The 21,625-nt window shown below is 46.0% G+C and overlaps 1 protein-coding gene across 1 annotated transcript in view; it reads right to left on the bottom strand.

The window, feature by feature from the left end:
- Positions 1-1,966: 1,966 nt before the first annotated feature.
- Positions 1,967-21,625, bottom strand: part of Mipep (mitochondrial intermediate peptidase) — a 125,882-nt gene continuing 106,223 nt past the window's right edge. The window contains exon 19 of the mRNA XM_051160657.1: positions 1,967-2,211. Coding sequence (XP_051016614.1) covers positions 2,114-2,211 — 98 coding nt within the window. The 3' untranslated portion in view covers positions 1,967-2,113. The remainder of the gene's footprint in view (positions 2,212-21,625) is intronic.

Here is a 21,625-nt window from a genome sequence, read left to right as displayed (position 1 = left end):
CCGACAGCTATGGGGACCATGAGGTGGGGGATGGTGTCTTGGGGGTACCGATGTTTGTTCTGTCGTGTGGACACTGAATTGTGTGTCTAGGAAAAACCAAAGTACTGAGAAGGTAAAATGGCAGGCTCAGGGAACCAAGTGGGATCAGAGAGACATTTTATAGGATCTGAGGGCCCTCTCCTTCCCCAAATCTCTTCCCTTGTCTCTGATTGGTCCTCCTAGTGTCCTTGCTTGGGCAGACTTTCTTCCTGTGGTCAGTTAGCAGCTGTGGCAGTTGCAAAGGCATCCAGGAACCAGAAGCAACCCTCTTAAAGGGGCCCATCTTTGCTTTCCCAAATTTGCCTGAACTCTCTTGATTATCCCACGTTTCTGGTAAAACTAAGACTGATGAAGACACCGGGCCTTGGCCCTCTGGGGACACTACAGAGCCTGCTACAGCACCTCTCCAGATGACCCTGCAGTTGACTGGCAGGTTGATGACTCCCAGGGCATTTCCCAGAACAGAGCTGGCATGTGTGCACGCAAATCTACAAGGATCGGATCTTCCGACCTTCAGTCAGATAAGGAGATTAAACAGGGTGGGGTGTGGCTCCTCCTCTGCTAGACATTGGCATTGGAGCCCATTTTGTCACCAGGAACAACCTGTCCTCCTGCTTTGATTGCTCTTGTCAGACTCTACACAGGCTTCCAGGTGCTTCTTAGGGTTGGTATGGAAGGAGACTCAATGGCTACAGCATCCTGGCTGAAGCCAGCCTTGGTGGGCCAACCATTCTCTCCTATGATCCAGATCTGGATGCACACATGTGGGGAGGTGAGAAGGGTCAGCATTTCCTGCAGGGACCCAGCACAGCAGGTCACTCTGGAGGACATCTCTAGGGCTGATGAGCTTGCAAGAAGCTCCCAGAATCTGAGTACAAGGAGTGTGTCCCAGGTTGGGAGACTCTTCTCTGTGACTGGTCACTTAGTGAGAAGCAGGAAGAGGGGGCTCCCAGACACCGCTTAAGAGTGAGAAGCTCTGACTCTGACTTTATTTAATTAAGTTATTCAGATTACAGCTCAATTGTTATCCCATCACTTGTATCCTCCTGTTCTTCCCCGCTTCCCGCTTTCACCCTATTCCCCTCTCCTAGATCTATGACCGAGGGGGACCTCCTCCACCGCTATATGGTCATAGGCTATCAAGTCTCATCTTGGTAGCCTGCTTATTCTTTCTTTGAGTGCCACCAGGCTTCCCCACCAAGGGAAGGTGGTTAAATATGGGGCACCAGAGTTCATATCAGAGTCAGTCTCTGCTCTCCACACAACTGTGGAGAATGTCCTGTCCATTGGGTAGATCAGAGTAGGAGTTCCATGTTTACTATTGTATTGTCCTTGGGTAGTGCCATAGTCTGCTGACTCTGACTCTAATGTGGGGAGACCATCTAAGTCCGTCACGTGCTTCCTTTCTTCACATTAACAACATGCGCCAGCAGCTCAGTAGGTCTCAAGAGCAAGCCGTGGCTTGAGCCCATTTCCTTGTGGGCTTGCTGCTTAACCTGCATATGTCTCACTAACGGTTCTCACAGTCACGATGGCAAGGCGTGAGTTCAGACCCTCCCTGTCCTGAGCCCATCCGTGTAGAACCTAAACACCCTGGAAAGACCATGCATGTCAGCATCAAGACTTGGATTTGGCTTCTTGGCTGCTGTAGCTGACTATCCAAGAGACTAGGTTAGAGGTTGTAAGAGATGGTAGCCTTTCTTTAAAACACAGGTATGAGCTATCTGAGAACTCTTCAAATTGTCCTAACTTGCATCAACTTAGCATTCCACAGAGTTTCTAATACATTCAATTAGAGATCAGCGGAAAGGCGGCAGTCTGGATACAGCTGCCTTTCAGGGAACTCTGGTACTCTATAATTACAAACTCCTGTGGTTCAGAGATAGACTGAAAATGCTTAAAACTCTGCCAAGCAGGCGAGACACAGTGTAATTCAAACATGTTATTTATTCCAAGTTCTGTCAATTTAAGGCTTGTCAGAAAATATTTCCTCAGTGAACACTGAAATCGGAGCAAACTCTCATAGCTGTGGGATCTGGTGACAAGTTTCTTGTCCACATGAGCCATGCTTCTGCTATTTAGAATCCATGAAGAAAGTTTCAAAGTCCAGATTCAAGTCAGAAACAAGGGCATCCACAAAATCATCGATGGAAGGGCACTTCTGCAGCATGCCTGCAACCGAAGCAACAAGAGGCTCATGTTAGCACCCGGAGGCACCAGGGGAAGGACAAAGTGCCAAATCCAGACTGGGGGACACTGTGGATTCTAAACAGCCTCACCACGAGAAGCCATTTCATAAACTCACAGGTAGTATGTGTATTCATGACTTTAAAGCATTTTACTCTTTAAGCAATACCTGGCTCAGAGACTTAGGCCAAATGCTTTTCCCAAGGAAGTCTGTTTCTGTAGATATTACTGTCCACTTGGGAGGATGCTACCAGACTGAATTTTTACATTACCATTGATCAGGATAATTTGGAATTTAAGTTAAGTTTAGTGATTGGTTGAGTTTGAAGCACATTCTATACACATCAAGTCCAATGAAGTGTTAATTCTTTATGCAGAAGTCTTGCATCTGAGTCCCTCCATATTTCTCTCATCAGCAGAAGGGAAGTCTACTCAGATCTGCAGAGACTCATATGGTCTCAAGAATCCACCCTGAAAGTCAAAGATGCCTCACGCAGAAGACACACTGATGGATTCTGCTTATGTAAAATTCAGAATGGGTCGAGAAAAACAGAGTTGTACAGCTGCCTTAGCAGTAGGTTGGAACAGGGCATGAAGGAACATTCTACAATGATGGTTCTGTTCTCTATCTGGAAAACAACTCAAGTTCCACTGGTGTACATGAGTTAAATTAATTGAATAGAACAATGGAGATGCCTAACAATTTTTTTTTTTTTTTACCATTATCCGATACTAAATGGTCAGCCTTGAAAACATACATACAAGTAACATTATACAGACTGAACAGGGTACATTTAGAAATATACGTGTGTGCATATGTGTTTACAACAGAGCGAGGAGAGCATATGGGATGGTGTGGAGGGAGGAAAGAGAAGGGGAAAAGGTGTTATTATATCATAATCTCAAAAAACATAGCTGGGTGGTGGTGCACACCTTTAATCCCAGCACTTGGGAGGCAGAGGCAGGTGGATCTCTATGAGTTTGAGGCCAGCTTGGTCTACAAAGAAAGTTCCAAGACAGCTAGAGCTGTTATACAGGGAAACCTTGTCTTGAAAAACCAAACCAAACCAAACCAAACCAAAACAAAAAAAATCTCAAAAAACAAAAAAATTATTTTAAGTATTATGAAAAAACAAAACAAACAAACAACAACAACAACAAAAAACCACTTGGTTCCAAATGTGTGTCTTTTAGGGCAGAGGTGTAACAGTGGGAACCTATAAAAGCATCTGTTGTCCATGAATTTGTCTGTGGTGCAGGGTGAGGAGGGCAGAGGACTCGGAAGGACAAGCTGAGGTCTCAAGCAGAGCGGCAGGAGATGAGGGGGGAACCTAACTGGGCACAGGAAGAACAGGACGTCATGGACAACCAAGGGCCAATATGAGTAGCAGAGCCCAGTCACGTGGGGAGGTCTGGGCTGCAGTCTGCAGTGAGACGAGACTTTGGATCGCAGGGGGGTTTGGTTCACAATCAGGACTGCAGCCACTCCACTATGCACTGTGAGACACAGGTAGTAAAACAGCTGCCAATGTATGGAATCTGCTAACTAGGCTGGTGTGGAGGAGAACATGAACAGTATTTTCATTTTGAGCTACAGATTAAAGTGCTTCTACTCTCTTTCCAATTCAGATTTTAATAGTCCCATCTTGAGGAAACATGGACAGAAAATTATACTTTGTGTACAAATGAAATAAAGTATGATTTTCTTTACAGTAAATTAACAAGCATGGATACAAGCAGGATACTAGCTGTCCAGCTGTGCTGTGAGTGCAGGCATGCTGGGCCTCTGATGGCCACTGGAGTGGCACGGTTGCACTGCACCCTCCAGATGCAGCTCCACCTGATTGGACAGCAAGGCACATGCCTTCCCTTGCTGCCAGTTTTCCTGATGCAGTGCCCATTTGTAGGAAAATGTTTAAACATGGATTTCAATCAATTATTATACAATTTTCTTTTAATACCCGAAACATTTCTATAATTACAAGACTGCTTACCTTGAATTAAATGACTGTAAGTGTCAGAGGGTAAAACCATTTATTTAGAGCCAACCTAGATGGCTAAGTGTGAGCATCCTGTGTCTTTGAAGTGGTTCACTTCAACTCCACAACCTGGCAGCATAACGTGGCCTGGCCTCCTCCTGGGAACAGAGGTACCCAGGACACGCTGGGCCAAGTGCCCAATCTGCACCATTCCTGCACCTCAAACGGTGACTTGGGAAACAGGAGAGAAATTCAAACATCTTGATTTTTCCTCAAAAAAATCTTGTGAGAGCTAAATGGTTTGGTGATTTTGTCTGTCATGTGACTGTTGAAGATGACAGTACAGGAAGGAAGAACCTGGGGCTTGAAGGATCTGGGAACGTAGCTGCTGGGCACACAGCGGCTCTGAACCAGGCCGGGCACACAGCGGCTCTGAACCAGGCCGGGCACACGACGGCTCTGAACCAGGCCGGGTACACGACGGCTCTGAACCAGGCCGGGCACACAGCGGCTCTGAACCAGGACCAAATAGAACACTGAAGCATTTGACAAGTATCAACATGATCTGATCCTACATAGAGAAGTAAAGACAAACCCAGGGTTTCAGGCAGTTTCACAAATAAGAAAAACCAACGCTGGCTGCTCCAGCTGTCTGTCCTGGTTAGTGTTTAGTCAACTCAGGACAAGCTGGAATCCTCTGGGAAGAGGAAACCTCAACTGAAAGAACGCCCCTAATCAGAGTGGCCTGAAGCTAAGACTGTGGGGCCTTTTCTTGATTAATGACTGATGTGGGAGGGCCCAGACCACATCTACCTGAAATGTAGATGGACGCGAGGCAGGGGAACGATTGGTGAGTAGCGGTCCTCTGCTCCAGTGTCTGCTCTGGGTTCCTGCCTGACTTCCCTTCCTGAAACATGGCAAGCTAAAGGGGAAATAAACTTTCCCCCCATGTTTTGTTCAGTGTTCCATCAATAGAAAGCAAACTAAAACAGTGCCTAATTACCTACCTACCTAAAACTCTCTAAGAACCCTTAAGTTTGGAGAAAAGAATTGTCAAAAAATGTCCCCTTTGTCTTCAACTCTTAATTTGGAAAAGGGGACAGTAGCTCTGTCGTTCCTTAGAAGAGCCAACACAGTTCTCTGTGAAAACCATCATGGGGGATACGGATCTAAACAAATAAGGGCTCTGTTCACAAGTAAAGGAAGAAAGACACCAATGGCAAGAAAATAAGGTCACAACTGAGGTCAGACACACACCACACCTGCCCATTCACAAAAGGACACTGGGGCTCCGGGTTTCACGTACCTGCCCAACTTTGACGGTCAAGCCAATGAGCTATTAAATACGAATGGCTCGGTTTATTTTCCCTCATTTAGCCTGAGAGGCAAATTGGCCAACAAAAGACATAAAAGCCAGAACACCTGTGTCCTTGTGGGTCCACTCCTGTCCCTTGTTTAACAACCTTGAAAGCCAGGGAAATTATTCTAGGCCTAACTAAATAATCTGTGATTATCAAATGGATTCCAGAACTGACTGTTGAAGCAGGCAGGTTTCCAAAATGCGCCATGAGCCGCTCTCTAAGTGAAGGTTGACACTGGGCTGCAAAGAGAGAGAGAGTGGAGGCAGAACCACCCAAAGGGGAGTAGGCCCAGCTGGTGCAGAACAGGATTACTAGGGCCTCAAAATGGAGTGTGCACTGTGTGCCAGGCATGACGTTAAGAGTATTAGCCTCCTCTTTTTTTTTTTTTTAAAGTATTTTATTTTTAATTGAAATAGAACTTCACCGCTCCCCCCTTTCCTCCCTCTAGCTCCTCCCAGTTGCCCTCCGTTAAACCCCTCCCACGTCCCCCCTCCCCAACTCTCAAGTTGCTAGCTCCTTTTTCTTTGATTGTATTTGTTAGACATATACATGTCTATCTGCATGCACAAATATATATTAATAGACCCTGCTGGGTCTGGTTTTATTGTGTGTATATGGTTTTAAGGCTGATCACCTACCAGAGACAGAGCTCTCAGCCACAGGAGCCATTCAGTTCTCACGGTTGTTGTCCGTTTTCTTGAACCCTGAGAGTTTGATTCTATAACCTATGTTCTTTACGCTCTAGGGTACGGTTTTCATGGTCTCTGATGCTGTGAGACAATGTCCATCCGAAGAGGGTCGTGTTTAGAGTACCAGCATCCTTTATGTGACAAAACTTCAATGTGTGGAGAAACCCTGGACACTCTCACAACTTCTTGATGTTGCACAGGACCCTACATACCAACAACCCCACTGTGCCAGCCAGACTGACTGTTAGGTCTGGGCAACCCCACTGCTGCCCCAGCAGCACACTAGGAGCAGTCAGCTGTGACTACCTCAGAGGAGACAGAGACAGAAAAAACTGGTTTGTGCTGGCAGAGCAGCAGCCTGGTAGTGGCCACTCTGGTTCTGCCCAGCCAGTGTGTGACTGGAACACTCAGGACACTAGGCTAGACACACAGTCCACGACCCAAGGTCTCGTCCCATCAGGGCACTTGCTGAATGCCAGTTTGTGCCTGGGACTGCCTTGTACATACACAGTGAGGAGAGTGCCTACTAGTCCTGAGCGTCTGGGTCTTTTCTGGATGGCTTCACATATCTGTGACGAGTCCTTACAACAGAAGCCTTAGGTGCTTGGGGTGATGCTGCCTACATACTTCACCAAAAAGAATCCTTATTCACTGCAGGACAAGGTAGACAGTGCATGTCCCAGCACAAGCACATGCCCAGTGACTGTACAGTACAGTAAATGTGCATCTAGCCAGACCTTTAAAACACCACCACAGTTGTGCCTGCACTCTCTAGGCCCCTCAATACCATCCCGGGTGCACAGCTAATGCTGCATTTTGCAAACATGGCTGAAAGCAGCTGCCTGGCAGTTGGCATGTGCTTACTTCTAAAGCAGCCAACCCTGCAGAGACAGAGCCTTGTTCTGGCTCCTTTACTAAGTGCCTGGGGTGAAATGCTTTGTGCTTGGGTTGGAGAATGCAGGGGATTACCGGCAATTAAAAACATGAGAATTTGCTTAAGCTTTGAAAGAGAAGTTAAAGACTTACATCTCTCCTTTGAATCTAGTTCATAGACTGTTCAACACCAAAAATATCCAATAAAATAAATGTGTGGCTGTGTTTGATAGAAATTTAGTGAGAGACAAAGGAGGATCAATGAAGAGACTATAAAGAGAACTTTGTAAGGGGTTTTCCATCCCTTCCATGTTTGTTCAGTTTTGATATTTATGCCAGAGCACCCAATGTGAACTAAAGACTAACAAATCACCTATTATTTATTAGGAAGACATTATATATAAAAATGCTGAGACTCTTATAGAAATAATGGTTCAAAAAGCTGAGACCAACCTCACTGCTGTCAATCTGGGAACCTGTTAAAGTTGTAATTAATTGTTACTTTTTCTTTTTGTAGTGCTGGATGGGTTGAATCTAGGACCTGAGGCATACATGAGCTATGTGCCTAGCAAATGCTCGGTCCTGGGCCCTCAGGCCCTGCATCAAAGCTAGGGTGTCCCCGGACCTGCAGACTGATCAAGTACAGCATGGCTAGCGCAGGGACCAGAAGGAGACATTAGTCTTGAAAACAGGATGCGGCTTCTTCAGGTAGTACGAAAGATGCACATCATCCATTTAACAACTGATCCTTTTTATTTGGCTTTTCTGGGTCTTGGCTTTGTTTGGTTGGTTGGTTTGGTTTTGGTTTTATTGATATAGGGTTTCCCTGTGTAGCCTTGACTGTCCTGGACTCCCTTTGTAGACCAGGCTAGTCTTGAACTCAAATGGATTAAAGGTGTGTGCCACCACACCCGGACTACATCATCTATTTAAAACCACGAGACAGTTTCCCAAGTACAATAGGAAACAATCATAATCAGGGAAAAAAAAAAAACTACAGTTGTTTGAGTCATCAAATGCCAAGTTCCCATAGCAAGGACAAGCAAGGTAGCTGAAAATGCACCTAAAATGGCCTAATGGATTTCTCTGAAAATATGCAGGGGCTGGGAAAAGCAGCACGGGAATCTCTGGGGGAGCTATAGGCTGTGCAGACACTGGTTTTGTGTGAGACCATAACAAGTGTTCATACTTAAAAGACAAAGAAGCCGGAGCTAGTGCAATGGCAGCAGCAGGGTGGAGAGCAGTGCTCGGGTGACTCTGCACAGAAGCTCAGAAGCCTTCGTGGGTGGCTCTCTCCTGTGCCCACTTGCTTGTTCTGTGTATGAGAACCACAAACAAACCTCAGTCCATCAGAAGTCAGGAGTCACTGCCTCCTGGGGATGCCCTCTTGGTGAGCACAGACCCTCGGGGCATGTGGTGGTGCCATGGGTCTTCATGACTGATGCTCAGTAGAGAGTGGGTGGCCACTGCATAGGAGCCAGTGCCTCCAGAATTGGTGTCTCTCTCTCTCTGTCTGTCTGTCTGTCTCTCTCTCTCTCTCTCTTCCTCTCTCTCAAAACACCAAGCTCCTCGCACCCATCCTCTTCCCATGGGCTTCCAGAGGATCCTGACCTGAGAAGGGGGCTGAGGATGCCTAGAGCTAACTAACCCGTCTGGGTTGCCCTGGGCATCCTTGAGAACACTCCAAGTCCTCTGCTCTTTCCCAGGCCTGTTTTCTTTTTTTCCTTTTTTTTAAATTATTAATTTATTCAAATTACATCTCAGTTGTTAGCCCATCCCTTGTATCCTCCCATTCCTCCCTCCCTCCCGCTTCCCCTCCTATTCCCCTCCCCTATGTCTGTGACTGAAGGGGACCTCCTCACCCTGTATATGCTCATAGGGTATCAAGTCTCTTCTTGGTGACCTATTATCCTTCCTCTGAGTGCCACCAGGCGTCCCCATCCAAGGAACATGGTCAAATATGGGGCACCAGAGTTTGTGTGAAAGTCAGATCTCATTCTCCACTTAACGGTGGAGAATATCCTGTCCATCGGCTAGTCTGGGTAGAGGTTCGAAGTTTACTGCCTATATTTTCCTTGGCTGGTGCCATAGTTTGAGGAGGACCCCAGGGCCCAGACCCGCCTGTAGTTTTCCAGGACCCTCTGGATCCTTCTATTTCCTCATTCTCCCAGGCTTCTCACACCTAAAGTCTCAATAGGATGTCCTCCCCTCTGACCCACTTTCCTGGTAGGTAAAGTTTTTCATGGGGATGTACCCCTTAGACTAGTGTCTCGATATAAGTGAGTATATACCATTTAACTCTTTTTGCTTCTGGGTGAACTCATTATGATAATTTCTAGTTCAATCCATTTGTCCACAAATTTCGGGAATTCCTTGTTTTTAATAGCTGAGTAGTATTCCATAGTGTAAATGTACCACAGTTTCTTAGTCCATTCTTCTACTGAGGGACACGTAGGCTGTTTCCATGTTCTGGCTATTATGAATAAGGCAGCTATGAACATGGTTGAGCATATGTCCCTGTTGTGTGGTAGGGCATCTTCTGGGTATATTCCAAGGAGTGGGATAGCTGGGTCTTGAGGAAGCCCTATTCCCATTTTTCTGAGAAAGCGCCCAGGCCTGCTTTCACTTCTCCTCTTCTCCTCTGGCTTCTTCTGCATGGTCCCCCAAACACCCATTTTTCCTTAGAAAGTCAGAGTTGCCTCTTTCGCAATGAGCTCCAGCTAATAAAAAAGGTCAGTTCACAGGCTATTTACAAGAGCTGATGAGGGTTAGGTGGCTTGGAGAGCTTCCGGGACAACTGCTCATATCCACAGTCTGCATAGAGGAAGACGGTCTTCACTGGAATGGTGCTGCCTTTCTGTGAGTGGGAAGGTCCAGGTCACAGGCAAGCAGTTCTTTCTAAAGGCTAATTTCTGTTCTCTAGCCTCCCTGTGGGGACACAGGACAAGTCTGGTCAAGACAGGGAGATAGTGGCCAGAGAGTAGTGGAGATGGCTACGCTTAGTCCAGAAAGACTTGGGGTGGGGTTGTCTCCACAGACTGTGGGTCTTCCTATAACTGGCTCTTTGCTGATAAATCTGGGCAAGGGTCTTTTCTATTTGTGGGCTTTGCAGAGGCAGGAGTATTTGGGGTGGATGTGCATTCCCAGGAGACAGAGGCCCTGGAGCTCTTTATCTAGAGGACAAACAGATGACGGCTGATACCAATCAGGAGAGCCAGTGTTCACAGGCCAAGCCCGCCAGCACAAACAGCCCTTTGCACCTTTACAACTAACAGCTGATGGAGCACTTTTGCTGCAGCTAATTAAATTCCATCAGACCAGTGCCTACTTAAGCTGTCACTTACTTAGGGACAAACTGGGGAACTGATAGGAGCCTCAAGCTCCAAAAGGAAATGACTGTCCCCTCTCAGGCCAGCAGGCTAGTTATGAAAATCAACACAGGAGACGGGGCAGTGGTGGGGCACGCCTTTAATCCTAGCACTTGGGAGGCAGAGGTAGGAGGATCTTTTGAGTTTGAGACCAGCTTGGTCTACAGAGTGGGTTCCAGGATAGCCAAGGCTACAAAGAGAAGCCCTGTCTCCAAAAAACAAAACAAAACAAACAAATAAAAAACCAAACCAGACCAAGAATCACAAAAGAAAATCCACCCAGGAACCACCTACAGTGGTGCTGTGCAGGCTTGAATGTGGGGCTCAATAGCACATTATGTGGGGGCACATGGCAGTCTGTACCTTAAGAGGTCAGTCCAATTCTCCTCTTCTGACTTATGTGGGTATCTTCCTTTGACGCACATGGAAGGGGAGCAAAGGAAAAAATATCTTCCTTTTCTAAATATACTTTGCAGGTCTCTAAGCAAAGCAACGCATTATGACAGTAGAGTGAACATCTAGTGAGCCTTGGGTAATAAACTGGGAAAGGGCCTCTGGACCAGGAGCCTAATGACCCTAAGACTCCACCCTGCTAGAAGCAATCCAAGGAAAAGCAAAAATGCTGCAGTTTAATAGCCTTAAAGTTTATGACATTGGTTTAAGGTCACCTACTTTGCTAGACTGTCAGACAGATTAAATAAGGTTGTGTCTAACGCAGGGAAACACGTAGCACCTGGTACCAGGGTCAGCCTCAGCCACAGTGTCTGAACACATACTGCCCAGCTCGAGAGCTGACTGATGAGGCTGCTTACTATTTCTGCATAAGATGAATTCCAGGACACTGCTCTGTGATTAACTATTTAGGTTATTACCACAAAACTCAAAATCACAAGCTAACTACACAGCTCATGAATCACTGCTCTACTTTTTCTGCTTCTTGCCATCTGCTTAAAAAACAAAACAAAACAGATAGCTAACTGCTTAATAAAGCAAACAAAGATGTTATTAAAACCACCCCAGTTGCTGACCTGATCTGGCTATAGTGAAGGTTTCTTAAGATGGGAAAACTCTGGGACAACTACACGCTCTTGTAAATGCAAGTGCTTCTGAAAAGTATACTGCAATGGTTAAAATGGTAGGTTGAGGCTGGGCAGATGGCTCAGGTGCAAACACAAGGATGTACACTCAGATCCTCAGCACACACAAAAGCCTGGAGCAGACACAGGTGGATCCTGGAGCTCACTGGCTTGCCTGCCTTTCTGAACTGCTGAGTTTCCAGTTTAGTGAGAGACCCTGTCTCAAAAAATGAGATGGCCGGAGACTAAGGAAGACACCTAATATTGGCCTCTGGCCCCTGCTTATATGTGCATTCACCACATAAACATACACAGCAGATTTTATATTATCTATACTTGGCCACAATTGAACCAGAAGAGACCAAAAGTGCTACAATGCAGCGCGTGGCTCATCTGATGTGGTGGTCTGGGTTGAAATGCTAACCCGACATCCTCAGAGAAGCAGATTCCCTTAAAAAGACTCAGGAACTGACAAGGAGGTCTGAAATCCACCCTCAACACCATGACTAATTCTAAAAATCCTCTGTAAGAGTTAATGGCTATTTTTTATGCCAAAATAATTATATGTGCCAAACTCAGTTCAGACCAATTGGGAACTACAGCTACAAAGGCTGCCTGACGCCTGAAAGATGTTTAGTGACTTTTATGAGATTGGAATCCCCATTCCAAGTCTGTCTCTCCCAAGCCCGGGGCAACTGTGTGGCTCACTTTCCCCACTTTGAAGTTCTTCCTTGCTACAAGGCGGTGGCTACCCACACCTTGGCTGCAGGTGGATCCCCACTATCTACCATCAGATCCTGAGGAAACCACACCATCACCAGCAAGGAAACTGCCAGCAAGCCAAGCTCCTCTCTTCCTTGGAACTGAAGAGCTGGCCTGCTCCCTAAGCCGCAGGAGCATCTGTGGCTGTTCAAACAGGCTGCATCCTGCAGTTACAGCTGCATTCAGCAGAGCCTCGGACCTTCTCTCAAGAGCAGCAGGGCCAGCCAGTACAGCCCCGCACGCGTGCTGCATGCACACTAGTTGGGCCTCATTTCATCATCAGGCAGAATAATTCTACTCACAATTACATTTCTGGGTTACAAAACATTTTGCCTTTTGAAGCTCAATGCCCTCCTGAGGCCAACATGCCCACACATTAAATAAAGACACACCACACCCTCTTAAAAAACTCAGTGCTCGTGACAAAGCCGAGGTCTCAGCCTTGAGAACACAGGTGCTCTCTTTCATTTTTTTCCTCCCACAAAGCCCTCAGCTATGCTGGGTGAATATCTGAATAAGCAAAAATAAAGGATTCTACTCACTCATCTATTGTGCTGGGCTGCCCTCTATGCTTATTACTGAAACCATGTCATAGTTCTAGTGTTCCCAGCTCTAGACCTGGTGTCGTGACTCGTATCTTCACTTCCTTCTAGTTAAATGTTGAGGCTCCTGCCAATGAACATGCTTTGAGAATCGCATCCTGCATCCACACAGGTCAGGTCTGGTTTTACTGTGAGGTCCATTTCCTCCTAGATCAGGCAAGAGAGCTGTATCATTTCTAGCTTGTGCCCCGCCCTGCAGGCTGGTCTCTATGATCTCTTACTTAGAGAGCCTCAGCAGCATCTTCTTCAGCTTCTGTGTATTTCTGATGATGCAACTCAATCACCAAAAGTTACAAAGGAACGAGGGAAAAAATACAGCAGAACATGCTGGCAACTACTTCCCAGGCGAGGGCTGCCTGGTATAACCTGGAAAAGACCCTGAAGGAATTACCAGCCCACGCGAGTGAGTCAGAGCCCCAGTCGACATTCAAGTTCTGTCCTTACTACCGGTGACCTCAGGCAAGTGAGTTACTAAGCACCCTGGATTGTTCAAAGGATTAAACAACACATGCCACGCACGTATCATTCAGCACCCCGAGACCCTGAACACAGCTTTAGCTGTAGCTATTGCTGCTGTGCTCATCACCTTTACTACTTTTCTAACTTTCTCCTACACATTAAACTCTAAAAACGTTTGTAAGATCCAACAGAAAGCATTAATGCTTGGAAGATCAGTATATAAGGGTATTTATTATTTTAATGGAAATCTCACGTTACTGTGAAATGCGTATGCATGATGCCAATTGCACAATCTAAATTCATTACCATTAATGTTACGCCACACCCAGAAAGGTTTCCTTTTAGATATTTGAAAGACTTGTACACTCGAGGACAGTCTGTGGTGACTGTTGAAGGACAGTCTCCTGTTCTGATGCTCCTTGGTAGCATTTCCAACAGGACATGGCTAGTAAATGTTAACTTCAATTATTTTTTACAATTATTTTTAATTTTTACAATTACTTTTAATTAGGTGTATGTGCGTGGATCTACATGTATGCTCACAGAGGTTCAGGTGCCAGAGGTGTGAAGACTCCCTGAGCTGGAGTTACAGGCAGTTGAGGCCACCTGACATGAGTGCTGGTCATCAGACTTAGGCTCTCTGCAGGAGCAGTCTTTACTCTCAACTGCTGAGCCAGCCCTCCAGATGCCCAGGTTCAGTTCTTTGGCTGAACTCTTCTCTGACTGCTGAGTGCTTGGTTGCAGGTGAGTGGCCCAAGGGTGCTGTGGGTGCTTCCCCAGCACCAGTCCATTCAGAAGTGTACGGTCTCAAGATTATTGGGCAAGAAGCCTGGGACTCCAATCAGAGCTCCAGGCAAGTGACACTTGCTTCTCTAATGTGTTTTACGGCTACTGTCCGTACGCATAGTCATGTTAAGAATGACATCTGGAGCCAGGCGGGCAGTGGTGGCACACGCCTGTATTCCCAGCACTCTGGAAGGCAGGGGCAGGTGGATCCCTCTGAGCTCCAGGCCAGCCTGGTCTGCAGTCTGAGTCCAGGACAGCCAGGGCTACACAGAAAAACCCTGTCTCGAAATCCAAAAGAACAACAAACAAAAACAACAGCAAAACACAAACAAACAAACAAACAAAGTTCTGGAGCCGGGTACAGCACCTTTAATCCTAGTACGCTGGAGGCAGTGGCAAGTGGATCTCTATGAGAGAGAGACCCTGTTTCAACCACCCCCGAAACAGAAGCGTCAGGGGGCTAGAGAGATCCCCGGCACCTATGTAGAACGTGGGTGTGGGGGCACGTGCTGGCAACCCCAGCACTGGACAGATGGGCACTGGATGGATTCCTGGCCTTGGCAGCCATCACTTTGGCTGATTCAGTAAAAATCCTTTCTCAAAAAGTGAGCTGGAAATGTGGTGAAGGAAGATACCTGACAATGACCACTGGCTGGCCCTTCATGCATATCCTCACACTCTTTTGCACACTCACAAATATGTATACCTACATACACACACAGCAGAAGGAGTGGAAGAGAGACACCAGGTGTTGACAGACAGATCAGACAGAATACCTCAGAAAATTTCTAACCTAAAAAATATCCCATCACAAAATATGCAGAAAATCTGGGACACTATGAGGATACCCAAGATATAAATAATAGGAATAAAGGAAGGAGAAGAAACTCAGGCCAAAAGCACAGAAAATATTTTTTAACAAAATCATGAAGAAAATCCTCCAATCTGATGGAGATGCCCATCAAGGTACAAGAAGCATACAGAACACCAAACAGGCAGGACCAGAAAAGAACCCCTCCCTGCAGGATGCATAAAAATCAAAACCCTAAACATACACAACAGAGAAAGAGTTGCAAAAGTTGCAAGGAAAGAAGACCAAGTAAAGGCAGGCCCATTCAAACATTGCCCGACTTTGCAATGAAACAGTGGTTCTCAATGAGCTGGGACCCCCTGTGGGGTATCAAATTACCTTTTCCAGGGGTCTTAGGCAAACCCTGGAAAACACAGATATTTACATTATAACTCATAACAGCAGCAAAATTACAGTTATGGAGTAGCAACAAAGATAACTGGGTCACTACAACATGAGGAACTGTATTAAAGGGTCAAAGCATTAGAAAGGGTGAGAACCACGGCAAGGGAGACTCTGAAAGTCACAAGGGCATGGACAGATGTTCTACAAACTCTAAGAGACCACAGATAATAACTCAGGCTACTATACTCAGCAAAACTATCATCACGGTAGACAAAAATATTCTACAATAAAACCAAATTTAGCAATTTCTATCTACCAATCCAATTCTACAGAAGACATTAGAAGGAAAACTCAGTCTCAAGAAAAGATGAATTACATTCAAGACACGAGAAATAAACAATTTCAAGGAAGTTAGTCAAAATAAGGGGATATCTACATATAAACAAAATAACAGAAATCAATAAACGATGCCCATTGGTCACTATCAATAGTAATGATCTCAACTACCCAATAAAAAGACAGACTAGCCAGGCAGGGGTGACGCACGCCTTTAATCCCAGCACTTGTGAGGCAGAGACAGGGGTGGATCGCTGTGAGTTTGAGGCCAGCCTGATCTACAAAGTGAGTCCAGGATAGTCACAGTTACACAGAGAAACCGTATCTTGAAAACCAACCAACCAACCAAACAAGTCAGACTAACAATATCCATCTTTCTGCTGCATCCAAGAAACAGGCCTCATCATCAAGGATAGACATCACCTCAAGGTAAAAAGGTGGAAAAGGTATTCTAAGCAATGGACCCAAGAAGCAAGTACTATTTTAATAGCTGACATAATAGACTTCAAACCAAAACTAATTAGAAGAATAGGAAAGAAAACTACATACTCCTTGTTGGCTATTCATGCCAACTCAAGCTGTAGGGAAAGCCTTCTCTGGCAGAGATGGCCTTTGTTAACTTTGTACACTTGTAAACTTTGTTTACTTTGCAGAAAGTGTCGGGGGCCCTGCCTGAGGAGCTACAGCAGCCAGGCATGGCTGCTTCAAGTTTTGCCTCTGGGCTCCCCCTACATCTTTCCCTTCTCAGCTCTTCAGCTCCCTGGGTGCCACACCCTGTGGTCCCTGAAAGGGGTGCTGGGATCTTCAGGCTGTGCTGCTGGCCTCTCTACACCTCCAGACATCAACACCTCAGGATTCCAGAGGGACTGAGGTTCAGTCTCCACAGTCCTGAGACCTGAGAGCAGAAGCCAGGAGAAAGCAGCAACAGGGGAAGCCTCAGTTACAGCTGCTGCTGACAGGGAACTCAGGGGGAGGGAGGCGTGTCCCACTGGAGCTAGTCTGTGAGTTCTGGCATTATCTCTGTGGCAGCAGTGTATGAACCAGCCATTCCTCCGAGAGGCAGGGAGCTTTACATGGTCCAGCACTGCCAGCCAGGGATAGGACCAGGAATCTGTAAACTCATAGTTAAGAAAAGTTGTTTTGTTTAGCTTAGAATTCAAGTCTGTATAAACCCCTTGAGGCATGAGTTAATAGGCCTCTCTCTAACACCTCTCCAACTGTCATAAAGGCATTTCCAGCCTCTGTCACAACAGCCATCCCCAGACCCTCAGGGGAACTTCCTAGATTATGCTAATTTTAGGTAAAAAGGCTGAACAAAAACCCACCAATCTCTGAACTGGAAAACCCATCCATCTCTGAGCTCCCCCAAGCTCAGGACTTGAAATCCCACCAATCCTCACCCTGGAAAGCTCTGCTCTAGAAAGCTCCATCCCCTAAGAAATCCTATAGAAAGGCTGTGTCTGCTCAGTTTCCTGTTGTCTTCTGAGAACAGAGGAAGCCACTCCTGGATTCATCCCTCCAATAAATGTCTGTTAAGAGATTTGCTGCTTGGTGTTACTCTCTCATCATCAAGAAGCCCAGAAGAGAAGTAGCTCCTGAGCTCCTGAGCTCAGCTGGGGATGCCCTCCCCTGAGAGCTGCACTGTCTCTGCTGAGGAGGCCTCCTCTCAAGAGCTGTGTGGTTCCTGAGCTCCTGTGTCTCAGAATGGGACACTGCCCCACCTCAGAGCTGTGTGGTTCAGAGTTGTGGGTTTCCAGGACACTTTCCCATCCAAGGAGAAAGGCCAACGTTCATCAAAGGAAGAAAATCCACCAAGAGGATATCTAAATTCTAAATATTTGTGCACTAAACACAAGGACACCCATGCTCATAAAAGAGGCACTACTATAGCTAAAGTCACCTCCTGACCCTCACACACTGACAGTGACTTCAGTTCCCTACTCTCACCAACAGACAGGACATCCAGACAAAAACTAAACAGAGAAATGCTGGAGCTAAATCATGTCACAAGTCTAATGGGCCTAAGGTATGTACAGAATCTACAGAATGTCCCACCCAAACATGCAGGTTACACTTTCTTCTCAGTGGCCCTTGGAACCTTTTCCAAAATTGACCACATATTAGGACACAAAGCAATTCTGAACAGATTAAAAAAACAAAACAACAACAAAAAACAAAACAAACAAACAAAAACAAAGAAACAAAGAGCCGGGCAGTGGCGGTGCACGCCTTTAGTCCCAGCACTTGGGAGGCAGAGGCAGGTGGATTTCTGTGAGTTTGAAGCCAGCCTGGTCTACAGAGCGAGTTCCAGTACAGCCAGGGCTAAAACAGAGAAGCGCTGTCCACCCCAGCCCCCCAAAACAAGGAAGGAAGGAAGGAAGAGAGGGAGGAAGGGAGGAAGGGAGGAAGGGAGGGAGGAAGGAAGGACATACTGCATCCTATCATAGTGGCCACAATCAAACACATGACAGCACACGCTGGAGGCAGGTATGAGGAAAAGGAAATTTGTTGGTGATGGGATTTCAAACTGGTACAGCCCCTGTGCAAATGTGGAGGTTCCTCAGAAAGTTGAAAAAATATTTACCACAAGCTCTAGCTGTACTACTTTCAAGTATATACGCATAGGAATCTGTACCCTGCTATAAAGATGCTGACTCAGCCATGCTCATTGTTGCTGAGTTCATAATAGCTGGGACTGAAAGCAGCCTAGACAACCAGCAACTGGTAAACACATACTGAAAACGAAGCACATTTACACAATGGAACAACATTCAGCTGTTAAATGAAATTATGAAATACACAGATAAATAGAAGCAATCATCATGAGTGAGGTAACCAGACCAAATAAGACAAATATTGCATGTTTTGTCTTATATGTGGATGTTAGCTTTTAAGCGTTGGATATGTGACAGTCCAAATAAGCAAAGCAGTTAGGTACCTGCTAAGGGGAGGAGAGGCTCTTCCAAGAAAAGGGAAATAAAGTGCAGTTTTATAAAGAGATGAAAGGGAAACTAGTATAGAAAGACTAAAAGGGGTGGGGGAGGGGCAGTATAGGAAGACTAAAAGGGGTGGGGGAGGGGATGTCAGGGTAAAAAGAGGACTATGGGGAGAGACAACTAACATCAAACGTCTTTTGAAAAGTCAAATTGAAACCAGCTACTGTAAATGCTTCTTAAAATACAGATATATATGAAAGAAATTTAAATGGAGTCATCATATAATGGGGGGGACAATCTTATGTCTCCCCAACTAGACATTTTATGCCATCAACAAAAACCTCCAGTGCCAGGAATAGATTACATCTTGTTGAGCTTTGTCCTAAGGAGTCCCATAAACCCTCCCCACCAAATATCACAGGCTACTGCCTAGGCTATTGGCTGCTCTAAAACCTGATGGTAGGGCCTATTTCTGAAGACATAGCTTCTTTATGTCATCAAACATGGAGATGCTGGAAGGCACTGTTTACATCACTGGAAAATATCAGTATCATTCAGCTACAAACCCTGTGACCTACAACAGAGACCTGACTGCAAGGCACACTGATGCAATAATGGCATAACTGTTATGGAGTAACCAACCACTTCATGGTACAGAGCCTATTCCTGACACTGCTAACGTGGCCAAGAACCTAAGCCTAGATAGGTCATGGGTTAGGTCAACACCTAATGTTAATATCCTGCTAAAGGAACACAGCAATAAAATTGCTTCTACTGACATACTGCTATATCCATAAATTAAAGCATCACTCAAGCCTTATCAGTGAAGGTGCTTATTGCAGTAAATGGTAATTAGTGAAGCTGCTTCATGCAGTTGGTTGTATTTAGCAAAGAGGTCTCCAAGTAGAACAATGTGCCGAGAGTAAGAGGCTTTGGAGCACTCAATCCTAAATGTCTCCACTGAACTCCTTCCCTCGAGACTCAGGGATCTATGTGGAAGAGGAGGTGGGAAGACTGTAAAAGTCAGAGGTGGTGGATGACTCCAAGGAAAACAGCGTCCTCCACATACAACAGGATTAATACACATATGAATTCACAGGGACTGTGATACTCTGGTTCAAACCAGACAAAATTCAAGTACCAAGAAGGAAAAGTAGACACAAAGTCCCACCCCTACCCAAGAACCTATTTGTAATTGATACACAGCGGGAGGGAAAAACGAGTTTTTCCCAATGAAGTGTCACTGGGTATCGATCACACTCCAGGGCAGGTCCCATGTCCACCCAAAGTGGAATCCACATGGTTTTGTGGGCTTTTTGCTTCATTTTCTCATTTTTTGTCTTATTGACTTAAAAATCTATCTGTTTTGGTGTGTGTGTGTGTGTGTGTGTCTGTGTGTATCAGAGACAGAACATAAAGTTAGGTGAGTAAGGAGGCAGGCAAGATTTGGGAGGAGAAAGAATATGACCAAAAAATATTAAATAAAGCTAGGCGTGGTGGCACACACCTTTAATCCTAACACTCGGGAGGCAGAGGCAGGCAGATCTCTATGAGTTCGAGGCCAGCCTGGTCTACAAAGAGAGTTCCAGAACAGCCAGGGCTATTACACAGAGACAGGAAGGGGGGAAAAAAAAGAAGAAGAAGAAAAAAAAAATCAACTAACTCACCTCTGTGTTTAGTTGTTTTCTGCTGCTACTAAAACACTAACCAACAGCAACCAGGGCAGGAAAGTGTCTAATTTCAGCTTATAGATTACATTCCATCATTGCGAGGATCCAGGCAGGAACCCAAAGGCAGGAGCTGAAGCAGGGACATGGGGCAGTGCTGATCCCCATGACACCATATAGAAGGGGCTCTTCCCAGAGTGGGCAGAGCCTCCTACATCAATCATTAATCATATAATGCCCCCATACACACTCAGGCCAGTCTAATGGAGGCAGTTCCTCAACTGAGGTCCCCTCTTCCCAGGTGACTCTAGTTATAGTGGTAAGACAACAAAAAATAACCAGCTTGTCTCAGCACAACCTCTAAAACCCACCACAACAAAACCAAAAAAAAGGATCAAAAGGGAGGAAATCTAGGCTAGGCTCTGGCTAACGTTAGTGTAAGAAAGATGTACCAGCTTCTTGAGAAAGGTGGCCTCAGCATGTCACAGAACTTCTCTTGTCCTATGCTGTCACAGCCACACAGAGCCCTCTACAGCTCCTGCTGGGGTGACACTCCCAGGCTGCTTCATGTCTTGTTGGGTCAGCACAGAACACAAAGATGGTTTGCTCAGGACGCTGATTAAGCATTAAAACGCCAGTAACCACAGGCATCACTTATTCCCGGTGCTCCAGCAGCAATGACTTAAGAGAACCAAACTCCGAAATCCAAGTCACTTCCTGTCAGGACTTTCACTTAGTGGAGCTATGTGTATCCTCTTGTGTATCTGAATCTGCAATATCAGCTCTTTCAACTTTATACTCAAATGCTGTGAGGTCACCATTTCACTGTTCCCTCCCTAATGTCAGGAAAGCACACACGGGGAGCCATCTGAATTGTGGGTGTGTTTGTTCCTTATACCACCCGGCCAAGGCAAGCCACAGGCTCTCCAAGCTGGCTCCCCGTGAGGAGGAGGCTTCCAAGAGCAGGGATCCCTGGCCTCTCACCCTCCGTGCTGCTTCCTCCACGTGTCTAGGTATCAAGGACAAAGGTAGGTCCATAAGGGGCCGGGCGGGGGATGAGACCCAGGTCTCCCTGTGGCGCCAACTGACTGAGGAGACAGGTCTTCGGCGGTGGACTCATGTGGAGCTTTCACTGGACACTGCACCCCTTACACAGGTCATTCTTATTTTCCTGTCCCACCCCTTCCAACAAGCACTTGGATAGTAGTAAGTATTCAATAAATCCACACTAAGCTGAAAAATAAATATCAGGGTTCTCACTCTATTAGAGTACTTGTTGGGCACTATGACAGCGTTACACTTCAACTTCC

The sequence above is a fragment of the Acomys russatus genome, chromosome 18, assembly GCF_903995435.1.
Source record: "Acomys russatus chromosome 18, mAcoRus1.1, whole genome shotgun sequence".
Taxonomy (NCBI): domain Eukaryota; kingdom Metazoa; phylum Chordata; class Mammalia; order Rodentia; family Muridae; genus Acomys; species Acomys russatus.
The sequence above is the reverse complement of the archived record's forward strand: the minus strand, read 5'-3'. Positions and strand labels throughout refer to the sequence as shown.